The sequence below is a fragment of the Choloepus didactylus genome, chromosome 18 (assembly GCF_015220235.1).
Source record: "Choloepus didactylus isolate mChoDid1 chromosome 18, mChoDid1.pri, whole genome shotgun sequence".
Taxonomy (NCBI): Eukaryota; Metazoa; Chordata; class Mammalia; order Pilosa; family Megalonychidae; genus Choloepus; species Choloepus didactylus.
The window spans coordinates 76006264-76027808 of NC_051324.1; the positions used below are offsets into that span (position 1 = coordinate 76006264).

The 21545-nt window shown below is 50.0% G+C and overlaps 1 protein-coding gene across 1 annotated transcript in view; it reads right to left on the minus strand.

Annotated features, from left to right (window-relative positions):
- Positions 1-1164: 1164 nt before the first annotated feature.
- Positions 1165-21545, minus strand: part of OGFOD3 (2-oxoglutarate and iron dependent oxygenase domain containing 3) — a 43231-nt gene continuing 22850 nt past the window's right edge. Inside the window, exons 8-9 of the mRNA XM_037810718.1 lie at positions 10201-10324; positions 1165-1418 (exon numbers count right to left, since the gene is read on the minus strand). Coding sequence (XP_037666646.1) covers positions 1282-1418; positions 10201-10324 — 261 coding nt within the window. The 3' untranslated portion in view covers positions 1165-1281. The remainder of the gene's footprint in view (positions 1419-10200; positions 10325-21545) is intronic.

A 21545-nucleotide genomic window follows, 5' to 3' on the forward strand; every position in this document is an offset into this window, starting at 1 on the left:
GGGCCCCCTGCAGACCCCCCGATGCCGGGGCGCTGAGCCCACCCCAGGGCCCAGGGCGTGCGGCACGTGCGGCTGACCCGGGGCTAAGGTCTGGGGGTCCCGTTCACGAGGGAGGCCCCCACCCCGTCCGACACTTCCTGCGCGCCTCCGGTCTGACATAAAAGTGACAGTCGCGGTTCGCGAAAGCCGAACGTGTTCATTTAACCGCAAGACGCTGGGCGCGGGGAGCCCGGAACCCCAGCCCCGACGGCGCCTTGTCGGAACCAAGGAGCCGCCTGACATCGCCTGGGGCGTCCACCGGGGTCTGTGACCCCCAAAGCCCTGGGCGGCTACATCCCTTGCCCGGGGAAAAGGGCCCCACGGCCCTGACTGACCACGATGCAGTTCCTCTGCTGCTCGCACGCACAGCGATGGCGCAGGAGGGGCCTGCAGACCCCTGTCGCCCCCGGGGCCCCTTGATGCCTCGGCCCAGGCCGCCTCTGGCCCCGCTCCGGGCATCTGTGCTCCTGGTGAGGAGAACAGGCTCCCCCAGTGGCCAGGTCAGGGCAGGAAGGGGGACCCCGGATGTGTCTGCGCTGCAGTGGGGTCAGCCCTGCCCCCTGGGAAGTGCCCAGACCCCGGGGAGGCCCCTTGTGGACGCCTGTGGGTCTCAGCCTGTCCTCGACAGAGACGAGTGTGGCACCAGCCTCTCCCCTCGGCTGGCCCCAGAAGGTAAGGGCCCCCCGGCCCTCAGGCACAGCGATGCCAGGGCCCCCACCCTGGGCACACACGGGGACTGCGGCCGGTGACTTGGGGGTCCCCAGGGGTTGGCTCTGGGGTCGGGGACTTTCACCTCCTGCTGACTGATGGGACCACCCCCAGCCCCTCGAGGGATCTCCTCCTGCTGCCTCTAGGGCCGCCCACCGGGCAGGGCCCCCCGAAGTCCGGGTTCTGTCGACTCTGAGCCCCACTGCTGCCGCCAGGGGAGCCACTCCAAGGCCTCGGGACGGTCTAGATCTGTCAGGGCCTGGGTGCACCCGCCTTCCGTCCATGTGCTGACAGGAATCCCCACCCCAGGTTCCCGGGAACCCGTCCTGAGAAAGGGGGTGCAAGGGGGCTCACCCCCATCTGGGGGAGGGGGTCTCCTAAGTCAACAGGACACCAAAGCAAACACACAGATGCTCGTGGAGTGGAAACCAGCTCCTCCATTTACTCACAGATGAAGAGGAAGGAAAACACGGGCAGTGAAGCTTTGCTGACTCCTAAGGCACGGGGGGCAGCAGGGCCGGGCGTCCTCAGCGGCTACGTGAGGACGGGGTCCGCGATGCCCTGGTCGGGGCTGCAGGTGAAGGCGATGGTGACCGCGTAGCGGGTGCCCCACAGGACCTTCTCCACGCGGTGCAGGTTCTCGGAGCCCGAGGTGAAGAAGGACACACGGCCTGGAGGGGACAGTGAGTGAGACGGGGGCCCCGTGTGCCCCGGGAGTGGAACATGGGGGCAGGAGCGAGCCCCGGAGGAGAGGGTGCCCGCGGCGCAGGGACGGACGGACGCTCCAGGCCTCCCTGTGCACCAGGGGCTCTCGGGGGGCAGGGGGCCGGGATGGAGCCTGGCGCGAGGGGAGACCCTCCTACCGACTTGCCGCCCGCCTCCCACGGGCCCTCCGGATCGGACGTGTCCAGAACAAAAACCGAGCCCCAGGGGCTGAGGCCGATGCTCTGAGGAAAACCAGGAAAGACGCATCGAAATGAAACCTCCAACCTGAGAACGCCGGGCTTGTGCCCCTTCGAGTAAAGGGAAAAGTCAAAGATGAGGAAAAAGCGGCTTTGCCAGGAGCCACCGGAGTCCGCTCCGGAAGTCCCGGGGTGGGGGTCCTGCCAGCACCGGTGTTCGGAGGACCCCGTGTTTATCCTTCTCACTGGCTCACTGGCCCAGCGAGCACCACGGGAGGTTTTCTAGGACACGTGTCCCCCCAGGTTCCGGGGGCACCCCTGCCACACGGTCCCCGGGACGAGTCCGGCTCCCCTCAAAGGGGACGTGGAAACAGCTGCTCCCTCTCGGACTTGCCACCCAAGGATCTCCGGAAAGTGGAGGAAAGGCCGCCCCGGCCGGGTGCTGCATCCCGGGTGGGAGCAGGGAACGCGCAGACGCAGCGAGGGCGAGGCGGCCCCAGGGCTCCTGGAGCGGCCACACATCCCCGTCCCTGACTCGCAGGGCTGTCCGGCCACCTCCAGTGTCAGTCAGACCCGAGGCACCGGGACGAGCAGCCAGGCCCGTCTGCCCAGGGAATCGGGGAGCCCTCCGCCACCCAGGCCACTCTCTCTGCTCCCCGCTGCAGGACACGGTCCCTAGGGGCCCTCTTGTGTTTCTGCACATCTTCCAAACAGATGGCATGAAACGGCCTGACGTCTGTGTGTCTGCAGTCTCAGAAGGAGAAGATGTTCACATGGGGGCAGAAAAAACTATTTGAAGAAACAATGGCCACAAATCTCCCCAATTTAATAAAACCTTTGACTTGTGCACTCAACAAGCCGACCAAAGTCCCAGAGCCACGGCGAAGACTCCACAGCCAAGCTGATGAAACGGAAGACGGCAAGGCCGTGGAGCGGCCAGAGGGATGGGCCCATCCCACTTGGGGTGGCACAGACGGCCGTGGACGTCCCAGAACCATGGAGCTGGAGGACAGACCCCGTCAACTCAGAATGTCATGGCCAGTGAAAATAGCCTTAAAAAAAAAAAGATGAAATAAGGACTTTTCCAGAAAAATCCTTCCCGATAGACCTGCACCACGAGAAATGCTGAAGGCCGGAGAGAAATGACGCCAGCGGGAAAGCCAGGCCCACGGGGGAAACTGGGCCCGAGCGGTACATATGAAACTCTGTGTGCATATCCTCTTGAGTTCCATAAAAGATAACTAAAAGAAAAAAAAAGTGACATTGGAAAGTGGAAAGGTCTATAACATATTGAGAAGTAAAACACATGAAAACAGAAACACAGGTGAGGAGGCAGGAACATGGAAATGTATCTCTCCGAGGGGGCTACGTTTGTGAAGTGGGAGGTGTGAAACCAGATGGGAGCTCATCGAACATTTTGATATTTCATTTCTATTATGCTGTAGATTCATCCCAATCCAAAAACAATTCCTGCAGGCTTTCTCTAGAAGCAACAAGCTGATTCTAAAATTGATTTGGAAATGCAATGGATCTAGGGTAGCCGTTCTGGTTTGCTAATGTTGCCGTTAAGCAAAATACCAGAAATGGATTGGCTTTTATAAAGGGGGTTTATTCGGGTACAAATTTAAAGTTCTAAATCCATACCAGTGTCCAAATGAAGGCATCAGTATGATGATACTTTCACTGAAGAACAGTTGATGGTATCAGGAACCCTCTGTTAGCTGGGAAGGCACGTGGCTGGTGTCTGCTGCTTCTCTGCTCCCAGGTTGCGTTTCAGAATGGCTTTCTCCGAAATGCCTCTGGGCATAAGAAATGTCTCTCTTAGTTTCTTCAGCTCCTGTGCATCTTAGCGTTGGGGTCCTCTCTTAGCTCTACTGGAGCAAACTCTGGGCTAGCATCTCCAAATGTCTCCAAGCATCTCCAAGTGTCAGCGTCAGTGTCAGCTCTTAGCGTCTCTCCAGAATGTCCCTCTCAGCTGCTCTGAGCGCCTTCTGTTTGTCAGCTCTTTAATAGGACTCCAGAGGTGACATCAAGCCCTACCCTGAGTGGGTGGGGCCACATCTCCATGGAAATAATTTAATCAAACATTCCACCCACGTTTGACTGAGTCACATCTCCATGGAAACAATCAAAAGATTCCAAACTAATCAACACTAATGTTTGCCCCCACAAGACTGCATTAAAGAATATGGCTTTTGCGGAGACATAATATATCCAAACTGGCACAGAAGACAAAAAAATTTGAAGAAGAACAAGGCTTCTCAAGACTTTCTATGATGTCAGTGTTGTCAAGAATATGGTGTTGGTAAGGGAAGGCACGTGGACCAAGGCCACAGAATACAGTGTCCAGAACTGGACCAAGACGAAAACGTCTATGGATTTGTGACAAAGGCCTCAAGGGTAACATACTGGGGGAGAGACAGTCTCTTCGACAGATGACGCCGGGGCAACTAGATCTCCGTCCGCTGCAACCGACCCCGGACCCCCACCTCACACCACACTCCAGTGTTACTTCAAAATGGGTCAGAGGCTGGAATGTAAAACCCAAGACCATAAAGCCTCTAGAAATAAACCTAGGAGAGAATTCTATGGGACCTTAGAGAAGGCAACGATTTCTTAAGCAGGACACAAAAAGCACAAACTATAAAAGAAAAAAATCAATAAATTGGACTTATTAAAAATTTAAATTTTTTTCTCTTCAAAAGATACAATTACGAAAATGAAAAGATGAGCCACACACTGGGAAATAATATTGGTAAAACACACATGCAGTAAAGGACTGGTATCCGGAATGTAGAACAAACCCTTGCTCAGAGACAAGACAACCCGAGTAAAGAGGGGAAAAGACGTGAACAGAAACGTCACACGAGAAGATATTCAGATGTCAGACAGGCACATTAACGGGGGCTCAGCACTGTCCGTCATCAGAAAAATGCAAATTAAAACCACATGGACTAAAAGTTTTGGTTCTGAGGGTGGTGAAGGTGAGTACCACCGAATGGTCCACCGGCAAGTGGTTAAAATGGGAAGTTTTGGGTTGTTTGTATCACCACAATTTGCATTTCTAAAATCCACAGACCCGTTCAACACAAGAGCAACCTGGTGTAACCCATGGACCCCGGATCATAACACTGTAAACCCACGGCTGCTCCGAGAATAAACACGGAAAGCAATGGCCCCTGGCAGGCAGCCCCACACGCCCCCAACCCCTCCGACCCCTGCGCCCCGAGTGAGGGCTGGGCCTGGTGACCCTCCTGTGCACAGAGCACAAGTGCTGGGAGCCCGTCCGGGAGAGGGCACGGAACGACGAGGCTTCGTCCACCTCGGCCCCTCGCTCCAATGGTGCCAGCCGCCGGGGGGCCGCCCTGTGCAGAGGCCCGGGGCGAGGGGCCGGGGAAGGCCCCGAGGGAGCCCAGAAGCAGACCCTCCTCCGGGCCAGCCTGAGGACCCTGCAGCCCTGGCCAACCTTCATGAAGCCTGTGAGAGACCCCGCCCAGGGACCCCGCCCAAAGACCCCACAAGGCCGAGCCCAGGGACCCCACCCAGGGACCCCACCAGGGAACCCACAGGGGACCCCACGAGGCCGAGCCCAGAGTCCTGACCCCAAATCCTGTGAGATGATAAACGCCTGTCGCATCAGCCACCTGGTCTCGGGGTGACTTGGCTGCAGCACTTGGAGATCAGAAGGCAGCCCATACCGAGTGTGCAGAAGGGGTAGTGCAGGGCACCGTCAGCGGTTCCTTGTGAGATAAACACACACTACCACACACGCCCCAGAAATTCCGTTCGTAGATATTTACGCAAGAGAAGTGAAAACCTTTGTCCAGAGTCTTGGAGGTGAATGTTCATTCCATCTTTATTCATAACAGTCTGAAACCAAAAACAGCTTGACTGTCTCTCTGGCAAACGGGTAAGCAGGTGGGTTGTTGTTCCGGGGGACCCCGCTCTGCAGGGACGAGGGATGATCCGCTGGCTCCTGCGTTCACAACGTGCCGAGCAGAAGCCAGACACGGGGGCCTTCTGGGCGCCCCACTTGTGGCACTCAGAGCAGACAACGCTCACCTACGATTAGAGACCAGGTATGTGGTGCACGGAGGCGGGGGTGCTCCTTGTCTGGTTTGGGTGCTGGGCTAGAGGCATGGGCACCAGTTGAAACTCACACTGCACGCTTGAAATGTGTGCACTGTATCGCACGTAAAATATGTCTCTGTAAAGTTGCCTATCCAAAAGGAAGGAAGGAGGGAAGGAGAAGAGAGGGAGGGAGGGGATGAAGGATGAAAAGGAGAAGCGCAGCCTCGCCATCATCTCCCCACAGAACAGGCCAGGTGAACTGACCACCAGGTACGCCGGTTTGTAGATATTATGTCCCCCAGAAAAAAATCACATTCTTTGATGCAATCTTGTGGGGGCAAATGTATTAGTGTTGATTAGGCTGGAATTCTTTGATTGAGTGTTTCCATGGAGACGTGACTCAGTCAACTGTGAGTGAAACGTCTGATTGGATAATTTCCTTGGATGTGTCACCCCGCCCACTCAGGGTGGGTGTTAACTGGATCACTGGAGCCCTATAAAGGAGCTCACAGACAGAAGGACCTCAGAGCAGCTGAGGGTGATATTTTGAGGAGCTGCAGCTAAGAGAGGACAAAATGCCCCAAAAGCAACATTTTGGAGAACGCCGTTTTGAAACGCAATCTGGGAGGAAGCAGACACCAGCCACGTGCCTTCCCAGCTCACAGACGTTTTCCGGACGCCATTGGCCATCCTTCAGTGAAGGTGCCCAATTGCTGATGTGTCACCTTGGACACTTTATGGCCTTGAGACTGTGACTGTGTAACCCAATAAACCCCCTTCATAAAAGCCGATCCGTCTCTGGTGTTTTACAACAGGGCAGCTTTAGCAACCGGAGCACCAGGAATTCCCGATGCTTCCCGAACCAAGCCAGGAGCGAATCCACAGTCCCCAAGCATGCCGGTGGAGGGGGCACGGGCTTTGGGACTGAGCACCATAACCAGTGACCAGGAGCAACAGCGGAGTGGGAGAGAAGGGGAGTCCACGGAGTTCAGAAATCTGTGGTTTTCTTCCAGCGTTTTCTAACCTCCCTCGATGAGCCTTCGTTCCCGGGAAGACGGGGCTGCAGAGTGTCACAGGCGGGGGAGGCAAGAGTCCAAAACAACCCAGCTGACACCTGCTCAGTCCACGACGGGCGTTCCCCAGCCATCCAACGTCCAGCGCCGACTCACGGAAAGTGGCGCCGCAGGCCCATCTCTGCTCAGGCTCCCGGCTCTTCCTGACCAGCAGCTGAGCTCCTCATTTAAACCTGACGGCGCAGACATCCACAGTAACAAGATAACGGCGCATCACCAGCACTGCCAGGGAAACCGAGGCGGACGCTGGCCACTGGAGCCAAAGGAAACATGGTGGGCGCAGTCCCCTCTGGCCCCTCCAGCAGCGAGGTCGGGAGCAGAGGCCAAGCTGCCGTGGGGGACGCACAGAGCCCCAGGACCCAGGACCGGCAAGACCGGAAATGTGGGAGCTGGGATGGCCGGGACCCCAACCATGGGGGTCCCCGACCACAGCTGGACCCCGACCACGGGGGGATCCCGACCAGGGGGGGACCCAACCACAGCTGGACCCTGACCACTGGGGGACCCCAACCATGAGGGAACCCCGACCACAGCTGGACCCCAACCATGGGGGGATCCCAACCACAGGGGACCCCGACCACGGGGGGAGCTGCCAAGGCTGGGCCTGTGAATCGGGGGCAGGAGTGGACCGACCCGGGCGGAACATGGAGAGAGAGAAAGCCCCCAAAATGAGCTGTAAATGAAGCCCCAAGTGGAGCCTGGGATGCTGAGCACTTGAACCAGGGGGTCGAGATTCTCTCCACAAAATACAAATAACAGAAAAACCTCAAAATGAGCATATTTGGGGTCCTCAAAAAGATAAAGAATAATGAGAGTCACAACAAATCAAGAAACAAGGTGCCCCCCAGACGACCCTGTGAGCAGGACATGGGGGGGGACGTGTTCTCGGGGCAGGGGCTCTGCTCAGTCTCTGCTCGGGCGCTTTCCCAGCCCACCGGGCGGGCAGACCCCCACCACTCCGGGCCGCGGGACTAGGAGAGTCGGGGGCTGTGCATCTGCCCCTTCTCAGCTTTCCCTGGGGACCCCAGTGGAGCAGTGGTGGGGTCCAGGACCCCTCCCCGATCGGAGTCTGAGATGGACCCCACCCCCATGTCTTCACAGCACTCGCCCCCGTGTGACCGACCAGGTTCCAGCTTTTTGTTCACTGTCTTCTCCTGATTCGGAACGTACAGTCTAGGAGACGGAAGTCGTCCGTTGTTGGCTGTTACATCTCCGGAACATAAACAATGCTGGACACACACTCATTGCCACCAATGGATGGACGGATGGATGGATCCAGTGGACGGACACTCAGATGGAGCCAACCGACCCTACGGGATCTAATGGTTTAACGTCAGTTTCCCCCGTCCGTGCTACACAGGAAAGGGGCTGTCTGCCCTGTTGCTGGGGGTGGAGTTGCGGTGTGGTCGGCAGGTGTCCACCGCACCGACACGGGGCCTGGAGCCGTAACACCTGCTCTCCCTGTGCAGGTGCGGGGGCCGGGAGGGTAGGGGGCTGGGCTGTGAGCGCCGAGGTGGCTGTGTGTACTGGGTCTGGGGACAGAAGCTTCCCCAGGCCGAGTGCCCAGTCCAGGGATCAGGACACTACAGCTTCCGGGCCGAGCTGTCAAAACACTGAAACTGTGGCCAAAGAAGTCCATCTGGGATTACATTTTTCTCCTCTAAAAGCAGCACAGAAACATAACCCACAGAAGGGGAGAATATACATGGAAACCATATATCTGATAAGGAGTTAATATTCAGATTATATAAAGAACTCCTACAGCTCAACAACAAAAGGCAGACAATCCAATTAAAAAATGGGCAAAGGACTTGAATAGACATTTCTCCAAGGAAGGTGTAAATGGCCAATAAGCACATGAAAAGACGTTCAACATCATTAGCCACTAGGGAAATGCAAATCAGAACCACAATGAGATATCACCTCATACCCACTAGATCAGCTATTATTAAAAAAAAAAAAAACAAAAAACTGCAAATAACCAGTGTCGGAGAGGACACGGAGAAACAGAGACCCTCACACGATGCTGGCAGGAATGTAAAATGGAGCAGTCTCTATGTAAAATAGTTTGGCGGTTCCTCAAAAAGTTAAACACAGACATACAACACGGCCCGGTAGTCCCACCTCAAGGTATGTACAGAAACGAATCAAACGCAGGGGCTCAGACACTCGCACTGACGCTCATCGCAAAGTCATCCACAATGGCTAAAAGCTGGAAGCAGCCCGGAGCCCACCAACAGGTGAGCGGATAAACAAAATGTGGTCACCCGTGCAACAGAATATTATGCAGCCAGGAAAAGGGATGGTGTCCTCATACACGCCTCTACATGATGAACCTGAAGATGCCATGCTGAGTGAAACAAGCCAGACACGAAAGGACAGATGCTGTATGACTGATGTGCGTAAGAACTGATGTGCAATAACTGGAATACGCAAATCCGTAGAGACAAAAGAGACTGCAGGTTTCCTGGGGCAGGAGTAGGGGTGGGGACTGAGGTTAATGTTTAATTGGCACAGGGTTTCCATGTGGGGTGATGGGAACATTCTAGAAATGGCAGGTGGTGAGGGTAGCTCAACATTGTGAATGTGATTAATCTCACTGAATTACATGCTTGGGAGCAGCAGAGATGGGGAATTTTATGTTGTATATAGGTCTCCACAATTAAAAAGAGGGAGCAAGAGACTATAACAATTAAACGCAATTCATGATCCTCGACTGGATTTAATAGTAGAGGAACAAATGCCCAAAGGAACATTATTGGGACATATGAAAAAAATTGGAATATAGACTATAGCTTTGCATCAATGTTAAATTTGTTGAACTTGATAATGGCACTTAATTAAGATAGTCACATAAGTGAATTTCCTTGTTCTCAGAAAATGCTCATGGAAGTATTAGGTGTTCAAGGAGCACAATGTGTACAACCTACTCCCAAATGTTTAGAAAACAGATGAGTAGACAGATGGATGAGTGGATAGACAGATGGATTGATGGACAGAAAATGATACAGCCAATGTGGCAAAATATTAAAAGGCGGTGAGCTGGGTATCTGGGTGGAGGTTATGTTGGAGTTCTCTGTATGGGTTTTGTATTATTTTTGCAACTGTCCTGTAAGTTTGAAACTATTTCAAAATAAAAAGTTTTTTAAAAAAATTAAAACACCTGGGACTACTCAGCTTGGTAAAATAAACGTTGAAAGGGGAAAAAATGCAGCGCATATCCAAATCCGAGCAAGCGCACAAGCACTGGGGAACCCCATGGAGGACACGCGTGAGTGGGGGGGGGACCCGCAGCGTGGGGACCCTGCAGTGGATCCGCGCGAGCACTGGGGACCCCCGCGCACAGCTGGCACCCCGGAAACGCCCTCCCCGCGCAGCCACGCCCGGGGCCCCACCGGCCGGCCCACCTGTCCTGGGCTCCACGGTCCTGTTGGCGCCTTCCTCCACGAACACAAAGCGCCCCCCGCCGAAGTCCGTCAGGTAGTCAGAGAGGTAGAGCAGCGAGGTGTAGTCGAAGGAGCCGTAGGTCACCTGGGGGCACAGCGGGGAGGGAGGTCAGACCGCGGGCGCCGGGAAGCGGTAAGTGGGTGCCCACGCACGCCCAGCAGCTTCCCCGTCCTATTTCCTGATGGTTCATGAGGGAGACGGGTCAGCCTCCTGCGAGGCCATCACTGCCTCCCACTTCAGAGAAACCCCTGCCGCGTCTGCCCAGGACCCCACAGCCAGACCACCTGCCCAGTGCAGGGGCGCCCAGGAGGGGGTCAACAGGCGCGGGACCTCGGCCCACCACGCACCGCAGCCCAGAGGAACCCAGAACTGCGTGGACAGAGGCCTCGGGGTTGGGCTGTGTGGACTCTCCCAGGCCGTGTGGATGCTCCCGGGTTGTGTGGACTCTCCCAGGCCGTGTGGATTCCCCTGGGCTGTGGGATGCTCCTGGGCATCCCCAGCAATGGTGGCGGCTTCTGCACAGGCTCTGACCCGCCACTTTTTAGACCACGCGTTCTCTCCAGGCTTCCAGGATGTTTGGGGGTGGGTGGGCCCGGTTGGAGCACCTGTGGGGGCTCCCCTTCCTCCACCTCACTGGCCTGCTCCAGGTGCCCCCAAAGCCCTCCCCTCCCCTGGGAGTGGGCAAGACAGACAGCGAGCAGGTGCCACACAGGAGACAGTCTGTGCAGAGGAGGGAAACCAGCCACGTCGCGGGAGATCTCAGTCGCCGTCATTTGTATTATTCTATGCAACAGTAAGGGAAAAAAAATCACACCAACTTTTAAAAGAACGTGACTCTTTACAGCTGGAATCTCTATGCATTTGTCTTTATACCCATAAAGACCTCAAGAAGAACATTTTAAAATCTATGAGAGTCGCTGTTCAGGTGGCCGAGCAGGTGGATGACGTACTTCCTATTGTGCACCTTTCAAACGTTTTCATTTTCAAGCTTGTAGGATGTATTACTTATTCCAAACAATGAAATTTAAAATAAAGTACAGAGACTACAAGTCATAGCAAAACAACTCCCAACAGAACATTAAAGTGGCCCAGGTGTTTTTAAATAGTTGTCCTTCCGTGAAGCAAACATCTTGCTAATTAGAAAAACACAATGTTCTGAGGCCACTTTGGATTCCTGATGAACAGTGTGACCTTGATCGTGGGTCACAGAAGGTGGGAGAGGAGAGCACGCAGGAAAAGCCACTTCCCTCCCCCTCTCCTGAGGTTGTTCAGTGCTGGAGAAACAACAAAAGAATGGCGTTCAGAAAATAAAAGGGAAAAAGAAATTTCCTGACATGCTCGGCCAGAGTCATCACTGAAGAAGTGCCCTGAAAGCACAGCCCCCTCGACACCTGCTGCCGGCAGCCCCCCGCCTCCCAAGGGGAGACGCCACGTGAGGCCGACTGTCCCCATTTGCTAATGCTGCCATTTGCAAAATGCCAGGAATGGATTGGCTTTTATAAAGGGGATTTATTTGCTTACAAGGTTACAGTCTTATGGCAACAAAGTGTCCAAGGTGAGGCATCAACAGTAGGGCACCTTCACTGGAGAAAGGTCATTGGCATCCAGAAAATCTCTGTTAGCTGGGAAGGCACGTGGCTGGTGTCTGCTTGCTCCCAGGTTGTGTTTCACAATGGCGTTCTCCAAAATGATTCTGTGTCAGCTTCTCGGGGCAAACTGTGGGCTAGTACCTCCAAAGCATCAGCAAATCTCTGCTTTCAACAGCCATCTTCAAAATGTCTCTGTAAGCTGCAGCAGCTCTGCTCCTTCTGTCTGAGTCTTATACAGTGCTCTAGTGAACTAATCAAGGCCCAGGCTGAATGGGTGTGTCCACACCTCCATGGAAATTATCTAATCAGAGTCATCACCTACAGTTGGGTGGGTCACATCTCCATGGAAACAACCTAATCCAAAGGATCCAACCTAATCAACCCAAATATGTTGGCCCCCACAAGACTGCATAAAAGATAATGGCATTTTGGGGGACATAATACATCCAACTGCCACACCGCACACCGACCTGTGACCCCATCAGTTGTCCCTATTCTGTTCCCCACGCATGGCTGAGAGGACACCAGGCTCTCCTGCTGATCGGACGAAGGACTCCAGACAGAATACCAAAAGCAGCCACGTGAGGACTCAGAAAGGCAGGCAGGAGCAGACAGGCTCGGACAGAACTCAAAATGTGAATAACCACCTGAGTTTTGTGGGGCTCCCTACTTCTCCCTCCTGGCCTTGATCCGAGGCAGGGGGGCAATCACAGAACTGCCCAAGGGCGTGGGCAGTGCAACCACTGGAGAGACCCCCCCCCATTTCTCACAGAGGATGGGGAGAGGGAGAGCAGCGTCCCAGCCCTGCTGGACAAACTCCTAAAAACACACAAATGACTTAATGTGACACAAGAAGAAAGAGAAAATCTCAACAGACTCATACAAGAGATTGAATCAGTAATTTAAAACCTCCCAACAAAGAAAAGTCCAGCACCAGATGGCTGCAATGCTGAAGTCTGCCAAACATTTAAAGATTTAATACCAATTCTTCTCAAGTCTTCCAAAACACAGAAGAGGAGGGATCACTTCCTAACTCACTCTGCGAGGCCAGCATCACCCTGAGACCAAAGCCCAATAAAGACAGCACAAGGGGAAAAATTACAGGCCAATACCCCTTAAGAGTACAGATGCAAAAATCCTCAACAAAATACTGGCAAACCAAATCCAACGGTACATTAAAAGGATTAAACACCATGACCAAGTCAGATTTATTCCAGGAATGCGAGGATGGTTCAACATAAGAAAACCAATCAATGTAAAACACCACTTACAAAAACCACACGATCAACTCAAGTGAAGCAGAAAAGGCATTTGGCAAAATCTAACAACTTTTCATGACAAAAACACTCAGAAAACCAGTAACATAATCAAACTTTCTCAACAAGATAAAGGGCATTTATGAAAATCCCACCGCAAACACCATACTCGAACGAGACAGGGATGCCCAGTCGGCTCTGTTACGCCACACTGCGCTGGAAGTTTAAGCCACGGCAACCCGGCAGGGGAAAGGAATAAAAGGCACCCAGCGTGGAAAGGAAGACGTCAAGTTATCCCTCCTCATAGATGACACGATCCTTTCTCGAGAAAATCCCAAAGAATCCACAAGAGAGCTACTGGAACTAATAAATGAGCACAGCAGAGCTGCAGGGTACAGACCGACACGCAGAAGTCGGCCAACGACTGTTCCAGAGTCTGCGGTCCCACAGAGTTCTGGCAGTGGGGGACGGGGCAAGAGCCGGAGTTCCTGCCTGATGCCGAGCGGGTCACCTTTACCCGTTCAGGCGCGGGCACCCAGCACGCAGGTGCATTTGCATGTCTCAGCCTGACGTGATTTTCCTCCTGGAGCAAGGGGAACAGCCCTGGATGACGACAGGGGTGACAGGAACTCCATGGCCAAGTGGAGGACCCAAGGACAGGCCCACTGTTCCCTGAGAAACCAGGTCAATGTGGAGAGCAAGGGACTCTCTAAGGAAGAGTGTGAAAGAAGATACACCCCACATGAAACAGTGGTGACAAAAAGCAGCAGCACATGTAATGAATGTGGAGAAACTTTCTGCACTGACACGTCTTCCTGCCCATCAGGAAATTCTTAAAGAAGACAAGTGCTGCCAGTGTCCTGAGTGTGGGAATACTTCAGTCATCACTCAGAGCTCATTCAACATCAGAGAAGCCCTGCAGGAGAAAGACCCTCTAAATGTAACAAATGTAAGAAATTCTTCCATCGGAGGGCACATCTTACTCAGCATGAAAGAATTCACACCGGTGAGAAGCCTTATGGATGTAACAAATGTGGGAAAACCTTCAGCCAAATGACTCCCCTCACTCAGCATCACAGTGCTCACACCAGTGAAAAGTCCCAAGAAGGCAGTGAATGTGGGAAATTCTAGAGCCGTTCCTCAGCCCTCACTGATCGCCACAGAATGCATCCTGCAGAAAAACCCTATGAACATAAAGAGGGTGGCAGAGTCTGCCCACAAGGTGCACAGCTTATTAGACAACAAAAAATTCATTCTGGAGAAAAACCCTACGAATGTAGTAAGTGTAAGAAGTCCTTTGTATGCCTCTCTTCCCTGACTGACATCAGAGAATTCACTCTGGAGAAAAGCTATCAGTGTAAGGACTGAGAGAAAATCTTCACGCAGGCATGCAACTTACCCTGCACAGGAGGGTTCCCACTGTGAGAAACCTATGAATGTAAGGAATGCGGGAAAGCCTTCCCCTGGGGGTCCAGGTTTGTCGTTCACAGGAGGTGTCACCAGGAGAAAGCCCCTGTGCATGCTGCGTAGGTGGGAAAGCCCTCAACACTCACTCTTCCTGGTTACTCGGAAGAGAACACATAGTGGAGAGAGACCATGAACACCGTGCGTGCGGAAAGGCCTCTAACGCTTCGTCGTCACCTCGTCAGCCTAAGAGAATTCATCCTGGGGGAGAGCTCTTTGACCACAATGAGCATGGGACGCCCTTTAGATGCGGCACTCACCTTACCTGGCATCAGCGGATTCCTACTGGTGAATATTTACAGAAGTTAACGACTTCAAAGTGTTCTAATAGTGCCCATATATAGTCCCAAATCTAGATTTAAATTTCCTAACCACAGTGTCCTTATCTGAATTTTCCGCACTCCCAACAATTGCTTTATTGAAAAAGTCTTATCTGCATTTTTATGGCCTGGGAACAAGAATAACGAGATGGCAGAGACTTGTGACATGAAGGAACATCAACAGGACGAGGGACAAATATTCCTGTACGGAACACAGGATATTTTCTTAAATTTCTGTTGGATGCACAGACATGTTATATATAAAGTGAATATATGGGCCAGTGTAGAGGAGAATAATAAATACTTAGGAACCCCCCAACCAAGGTAAGATGGAGACTGTTCCAAGTTTAGAATCCCCAACATCCTCCAAATTCATTTTTATTCCCAGTATCTACCTCAAGTAATGAATCTGTGCAAGCATGTGTTACAGTTCTTTCAGTTTTATCATTGTTTTACCACCTAAATATGTAATCCTAAATAAAAGGTGTACTTTGTCCTGCTTTTGTACTTTAAATAAATGGAATGACACTCTTCAAAAAAAAAAAAGAAAATGTCAGTTGAGTTTCTATACACCAGTAATAAAGAAACTAAAAAGGAAACCAAGAGAACAATCCATTTACAGTAGCATATAAAAGAATAAAATACCCAGGAATAAATTTAACCAAGGAGGTAAAAGACGAGTACACAGAAAACTACAACACATTCTTGGAAGAAATTAAAGAAGATAAAAGAAAATATCTAAAGAAAGATTAAAGAAAAAAAATAAATTTATTTATTTTTCCTAATAAATGTAAAAGCATTCTGTGTTCATGGATTGCAAGACTTAATATTAAGACGTCAGCCCTGCCTAAAGTGATCTACAAATTCAGTGTGATCCCGATCAAAATCCTAGCATCCTTCTTTGAAGAAATGAAAAGCTGGTTCTCAAATTCATGGAATTGCAAGGGGCCACGAGCAGCCAAAACCATCTTAAAAAAGAACAAAGGTGAAGGCTCACACTTGCTGATTTCAAAACTTACTACAAAGCTACAGTAATTAAAGCATCGTGGTACTGGCATAAGGACAGACATACAGATGAATGGAATAGAACTGAGGGTCCAGCGATAAATGCACACATCCATGGCCAGCTGATCTTCAACGAGGCACCAAGTCCATTCGATGAGGAGAGAATATTCTCCTCAAGGTGGTGCTGGGACAACTGGAGATCCACATGCAAAAACATGAATGTGGACCCCTACCTGTCATCATACATAAAAATTAATTCAAAATGGACCAATGCCCTGAATACAAGAACTAATACTATAAAATTCTCACGAGAAAACATAGGGAAAATCTTCAGGACCTTGAAGTAGACAATGGATTTTTAGATTTTACACCGAAGGATGAGCAACAAAAGAAAAAATAGATAAAATGGACTTCATCAAAATTAAAAACTTTTGTGCATCAAAGGACATTATCAAGAAAGTGAAAAGACAACCTACAGAATGGGACAAAATATCTGGAAACTACATATGTGATAAGGATTTAATATCCAAAATATATAGAGAACTCTTATGACTCAACAATAAAAAGGCAAACAAACCAATTTTTAAAAATGGGCAAAGTACTTGAATAGACATTTCTCCAAAGAAGATACACAAATGGCCAACAACCAGAAGAAAACAAGCTCACCATCATGAGCCATTAAAGAAATGCAAGTTAAAACTACGATGAGATGTCACTTCACACCCCCGAGGATGGCTGTTATTTAAAAACAGAAAAGAACAAGTATGGAAGAGGCTGTGGGGAAAACAGGAGCCCTCGTGCATTGCTGGTGGGATTGCAAAATGGGGCGGCCGCTGAGGAGGACGGAAGGAACAAAGAGCTACCACATGGCCCGGCAATACCACTCCCAGGTATCTGCCCACAACAACCGAAAGCCGGGACTCAGAAAGACATCTGCACACCGACGCTTGTCACAGCACTGTTCGCAACTGCCAGAAGACGGAAGCCAGCCAAGCACCACTGATGGGTGAACAGGTAAACAAACGTGGTCCATCCACACGGTGGACTGTCACTCAGCCATGAGAAGTGAAGGGCTGTTCACGCTACACCAAGGACGAACCTTGAAAACATCGTGTTGAGTGAAAAGAGCCAGGCACAAAAGGACAAGAATCGCACGATCTCTCTTCTGTGAAATAGAGTAACAAACCTCATGGAGACAGAAGCAGAAGAGTGCTTACCAGGGGTGGGGGCTGAGAAGGGAGGGCTATCCCTGAATGAGCCTGCGTTTTGGTTTGGGGCGATGAACACAGTCTGGAAATAGATAGTGGTGGAAGTTACACAGTCTTGTCAACGTACTTAATGTAAAAAAAAAATTGTCGGCTTAAAATGGTTAAAATGATTTTTATGTTATGTATATTTTACAATTAAAAATAAATTAAACATTTCTTTTAAAAGAGCCTTAAGAGATAACTCAGTGTCATGTGTGTTTCTGGTGTGGATCCTGATTTGAACAAACTAACCCTAAAAAATCACATTTAGGAGGCGTCCAGGGAAGTCTGAGCCCTGACATGTCTGGTGACATCATGACATTATTATAGTTTTTAGACATGACAATGGGATGTTGGTTGTGTTACATGGTGTGTGTGGGGGAGAGTCACCGTTTCCTTTTGAACGGTGTATGTGGATACAATGCTCTGGCGTCTGTCACTGGCTTCCAAAAAATCCAGCAGAGCAGGTAAGCAAGCTGGGGGTGGGGAGGCAGTGGAGACCAGAATAATTTAAATGATGAATGGATGAGTGACTGTTTAAGGGCTCTTTCTTACTCGACCAATGTGGGCACCCCGGGGTAAAACCACTCCAGATCTTCCCAGAAACCATTCACCTTTTATTTGAACTCGAGCTCCTGGGCTGCAGACAACACCACGAAGTCACCTCTAACACAGGCTGACCACGACTTCTCAATGATCAAAATCAGCTCAAGGAGGCGGGACAAGATGGCAGACTGGTGAGCTGTATGTTTCAGTTACTCCTCCAGGGAAGTAGGTAGAAAGCCAGGAACTGCGTGGACTGGACACCACAGAGCAATCTGACTTTGGGCATACTTCATACAACACTCATGAAAACGTGGAACTGCTGAGATCAGCGAAATCTGTAAGTTTTTGTGGCCGGGGGACCCGCACCCCTCCCTGCCAGGCTCAGTCCCGTGGGAGGAGAGGCTGTCAGCTTCGGGAAGTAGAAGGGAGAACTGCAGTGGCAGCCCTTATCGGAAACTCATTCTACTGATCCAAACTCCAACCATAGATAGACTGAGACCAGACACCAGAGAATCTGAGAGCAGCCAGCCCAGCAGAGAGGAGACAGGCATAGCAAAAAACAGCAAGAAAAACCCAAAAATAAAAGCGGAGGCTTTTTGGAGTTCTGGTGAACTTAGAAAGGGGAAGGGCAGAGCTCAGGCCCTGAGGCTCACATGCAAATTCCAAAGAAAAACCGTCTCTCTGCACCTCCCCCACCCCCCACCCCAGACCTTTCCTTAAAGGCCCTAATTGCTTTGTCTCTTAGCATTTCAATAACCCATTAGATCTGCAAGGAGGGCCCTTTTTTTTTTTTTTTTAATCTTTTTTTCTTTTTCTAAAACAATTACTCTAAGAAGCCCAATACAGAAAGCCTCAAAGACTTGCAATTTGGGCAGGTCAAGACAAGAGCAGAACTAAGAGAGCTCTGAGACAAAAGGCAATAATCCAGTGACTGAGAAAATTTACTAAACACCACAACTTTCCAAGAAAAGGGGGGTGTCCGCTCACAGCCATCATCCTGGTGGACAGGAAACACTCCTGCCCGTCGCCAGCCCCATAGCCCAGAGCTGCCCCAGACAACCCAGTGTGACGGAAGTGCTTCCAATAACAGGCACACTCCACAAAACTGGGCGTGGACATTAGCCTTCCCTGCACCCTAGGCTGGCTGTCCCAGAGTTGGGAAGGTGGAGCAGTGGGAATTAACACGCCCCATTCAGCCATCATTTCAGCAGACTGGGAGCCTCCCTACACAGCCCTGCAGCCAAGAACCGCCCTGGGGGGACGGCACTCACCTGTGACATAGCACAGTCATCCCTCAAAAGAGGACCAGGGGGTGCACGGCCTGGAAGAGGGACCCACTCGCAAGTCTCAGGAGCCATACGCCAATACCAAGGACTTGTAGGTCAGTGGCAGAGACAAACTGTGGCAGGACTGAACTGAAGGATTAGACTATTGCAGCAGCTTTAAAACTCCAGGAACATCAGGGAGATTTGATTGTTAGAGCCACCCCCACTCCCTGACTGCCCAGAAACACACCCCATATACAGGGCGGGCAACACCAACTACACACGCAAGCTTGGTACACCAGTTGGACCCCACAAGACTCACTCCCCCACTCACCACAAAGGCAAAGCAGGGGAGAACTGGCTTGTGGAGAACAGGTGGCTCGTGGACGCCACCTGCTGGTTAGTTAGAGAAAGTGTACTCCACGAAGCTGTAGATCTGATAAATTAGAGATAAGGACTTCAGTTGGTCTACACATCCTAGAAGAACCCTATCAAGTTCAGCAAATGCCAAGAGGCCAAAAACAACAGAAAATTATAAAGCATATGAAAGAACCAGATGATATGGATAACCCAAGCCCAAGCACCCAAATCAAAAGATCACAGGAGACACAATACCTGGAGCAATTAATCAAAGAACTAAAGATGAATAACGAGACCATGGCACGGGATATAAACGACATAAAGAAGAGCATGGCACAGGATGTAAAGGACATCAAGAAGACCCTAGAAGAGCATAAAGAAGACATTGCAAGACTAAATAAAAAAATAGATGATCTTATGGAAATTAAAGAAACTGTGGACCAAATTAAAAACATTCTGGACACTCATAGTACAAGACTAGAGGAAATTGAACAATGAATCAGTGACCTGGAAGATGACAGAATGGAAAATGAAAGCACAGAAGAAAGAATGGGGAAAAAAATTGAAAAAATCAAAATGGACCTCAGGGATAAGATAGATGATATAAAATGTCCAAATATAAGACTCATTGGTGTTCCAGAATGAGAAGAAAAGGGTAAAGGTCTAGGAAGACTATTCAAAGAAATTGTTGGGGAAGGCTTCCCAAATCTTCTAAACACCATAAATGCACAAATCATAAATGCCCAGCAAACTCCAAATAGAATAAATCCAAATAAACCCACTCCGAGACATATTCTGATCAGACTGTCAAATACTGAAGAGAACGAGCAAGTTCTGAAAGCAGCAAGAGAAAAGCAATTCACCACATACAAAGGAAAAAACATAAGACTAAGTAGTGACTACTCAGCAGCCACCATGGAGGCAAGAAGGCAGTGGCACGACATATTTAAAATTCTGAGTGAGAAAAATTTCCAACCAAGAATACTTTATCCAGCAAAGCTCTCCTTCAAATTTGAGGGAGAGCTTAAATTTTTCACAGACAAACAAATGCTGAGAGAATTTGCTAACAAGAGACCTGCCCTACTGGAGATACTAAAGGGAGCCCTACCGACAGAGAAACAAATAAAGGAGAGAGCAACATGGAGAAAAGTTCAGTACTAAAGAGATTCAGTATGGGTACATTAAAGGATATTAATAGAGAGGGGGAAAAATATATATGACAAACATAAACCAAAGGATAAGACGGCTGATTCAAGAAATGCCTTCACGATTATAATGTTGAATGTAAATGGATTAAACTCCCCAATTAAAAGATATAGATTCACAGAATGGATCAAAAAAAATGAACCACCAATATGCTGCATACAAGAGACTCATCTTAGACACAGGGACACAAAGAAATTGAAAGTGAAAGAATGGAAAAAAATATTTCATGCAAGCTACAGCCAAAAGAAAGCAGGTGTAGCAATATTAATCTCAGATAAAATAGACTTCAAATGCAGGGATGTTATGAGAGACAAAGAAGGCCACTATATACTAATAAAAGGGGCAATTCAACAAGAAGAAATAACAACAATAAATGTTTATGCACCCAATCAAGGTGCCGCAAAATACATGAGAGAAACACTGGCAAAACTAAAGGAAGCAATTGACGTTTCCACAATAATTGTGGGAGACTTCAACACATCACTCTCTCCTATAGATAGATCAACCAGACAGAAGACCAATAAGGAAACTGAAAACCTAAACAATCTGATAAATGAATTGGATTTAAAAGACATATATAGAACATTACATCCCAAATCACCAGGATACACATTCTTCTCTAGTGCTCATGGAACTTTCTCCAGAATAGATCATACGCTGGGACATAAAACAAGGCTCAATAAATTTAAAAAGACTGAAATTATTCAGAGCACATTCTCTGACCACAATGGAATACAATTAGAAGTCAATAACCATCAGAGACTTAGAAAATTCACAAATACCTGGAGGTTAAACAACACACTCCTAAACAATCAGTGGGTTAAAGAAGAAATAGCAAGAGAAATTGCTAAATATATAGAGACGAATGAAAATGAGAACACAACATACCAAAACCTATGGGATGCAGCAAAAGCGGTACTGAGGGGGAAATTTATAGCGCTAAACACATATACTAAAAAGGAAGAAAGAGCCAAAATCAAAGAACTAATGGATCAACTGAACAAACTAGAAAATGAACAGCAAACCAATACTAAACCAAGTAGAAGA